We start from the raw sequence: 2,220 nt of genomic DNA on the forward strand, positions 1-2,220 counted from the left end.
TTATTTATTTGTATATATATACATACATACATACATACATAGAAACATACATACATACATACATACATACATTTATACATACATACGTACACACTCGCATACATACATACATACATACACAAAATACATATATTCATACATACACACACATACGTACACACACGCATACACACACACACACACACGCACACACACACACGTATATATATATATGCCTGTAGGTGTCTTTCTCTTTTCATTTGTAATTGGGGTGCTCTTCTTCATTTTGGATTGTATTTGGAGCAAGTCGGTACAATTGTAGGTCCTTGGAGAGAATACGCACAGGTGTACTCAAAATCATGTAGTTGACTACATTCGTCATGTCCATTTTGTTCATATTGTTATATGTGCTAGTTGTAGTGCTTGTAGATAGGGCGGACTCGTCATCCTATCGGTTTTTCGTTGTTGTGAATACTGATATGGTCTAGAAAGTACACGAGGTTCGATAAATGAGGTCTATTGGTAGCTTAGAATACTTAGCAATAGCAATGTTACCTGGCGTGTATATGTGCGTATAAGGCATGTTTCACGTTCGACTGTGATCTGTCCTGGTTCGCAAGGGGATGTCTTATAATATACTACAATACGGCGCAGAGGTCTCAGCATCATACGGTTCGAATCTTTACAAGCTCCCCGTTTTAGCTTCGTTGTACGTTGTGTTTTCGATTGGTATCGTCACAGTGGGTTGGCTATGGAGCAGGCTGACCCTTGACTGCATGCACTTGTACGACTGTTCGATTCGACGCTTTGGCAGTAGCAATAGAAAACAATGTTTGCAGGTACCATTTATCTATATACTATTCCAAACACCTCAGCTGTTTGCAAGTGCCATTTATCTATATACTATTCCAAACACTTCAGCTGTTTGCAAGTGCCATTTATCTATATACTATTCCAAACACCTCTGCAGCGGCTGCTGCGGCAAGCCTATCAGCGCCCCTCACACCTGGAGTTTCTCGGAAGCAGCAGTCGTCGCTCTCTGCTAGTATGGAAATTATTGTGTATATCGGAAAATTTTGGTTCAGATTTTTCTTTCTAATGTTGGAAAGCTCGGCTGATGTAAATGTAGGCCTGGAGTGTGAATGTGAATTCGAAGTGTGGGGTTTGAGTGGTCAAAAGCGCGTTGTATGGTTATAGGTGTAATGAGTGCATCTGAATTGAAAGTTATCTTTTCTGCTTGCTTCTGAGACATCTTGTGCATGTTGAGATTTCCTTTGCAGCGCCCACCTGCCGCTGTCCATGGCGGTAGCACTCTGCTCCTCGACTGTGCACTCAGCCACATCATGTCGATATAGTATACATGCCTATGTTATACCCGTTATCAGTTCTTACTATCAGTGTGTTTATGGCATGTACGATTCTATATTCCGATCCAAATCGATGCAGCCGTGTGCCTGTCCGTATTTATTTGTAGGGTCGAAGACACACAACTGTGGAAAAAACACAGTCTTACTGTTGCGTGTTCTTGTGTATGCGACCTATAGGACAAACTTGCGAGTGAGTATTTGCTTATCTAGATAACAAACATACACATACACCCACTCACAGACGCAAGCCCACGCACAAACCATCGACTCACCGATGCCGTTTCTCCGGGGACCAGCAATATTACACGAGGTCTAATAAATCTACCTGGAGAGAACATGTGTTTTCTGAATGTTCTGGTTCAGATTCTCTTCCATCTAGACTCCTTTCGAGTGGGTCTGCATTCCATCACAAATCACGTTTGCCCTTTTCCGGACAAGGATTCTTGCGTGCTGAGCTCTCTTCAGGTATTGCGAATCCTCCACTCTGTTGTTCGTAGACACTTACATTTCGATGGATGAACGTTTGCTGGTATGAATACACTCATGCTGCATGTTATTTTATAAGTCGCACTAGCTATATGTTACGACTAACGTTTGCTGGTATGAATACACTCATGATAAGTCGGACTAGCTATATGTTAAGACTAACGTTTGCTGGTATGAATACACTCATGCTGTATGTTATTTTATAAGTGGGACTAGCTATATGTTAAGAACGGTTGCTGGTATAAATACACGCATGCTGTATGTTATCCTAAAAGTCGGACTAGCTATATGTTAAGACTAACGTTTGCTGATATGAATACACTCATGCTGTATGTTATTTTATAAGTGGGACTAGCTATATGTTAAGAACGGTTGCTGGTATAAATAC

General features: G+C 41.1%; 1 protein-coding gene across 1 annotated transcript in view; it reads left to right on the forward strand.

Annotated features, from left to right (window-relative positions):
• Window positions 1–945: 945 nt before the first annotated feature.
• Window positions 946–2,220, forward strand: part of SARC_12042 (hypothetical protein) — a gene marked incomplete at both ends in the record, with an annotated part of 8,058 nt that continues 6,783 nt past the window's right edge. Inside the window, 2 exons of the mRNA XM_014293859.1 lie at window positions 946–1,024; window positions 1,588–1,811. Coding sequence (XP_014149334.1) covers window positions 946–1,024; window positions 1,588–1,811 — 303 coding nt within the window. The remainder of the gene's footprint in view (window positions 1,025–1,587; window positions 1,812–2,220) is intronic.

Source organism: Sphaeroforma arctica (assembly GCF_001186125.1).
Source record: "Sphaeroforma arctica JP610 unplaced genomic scaffold supercont1.2030, whole genome shotgun sequence".
Taxonomy (NCBI): domain Eukaryota; class Ichthyosporea; order Ichthyophonida; genus Sphaeroforma; species Sphaeroforma arctica.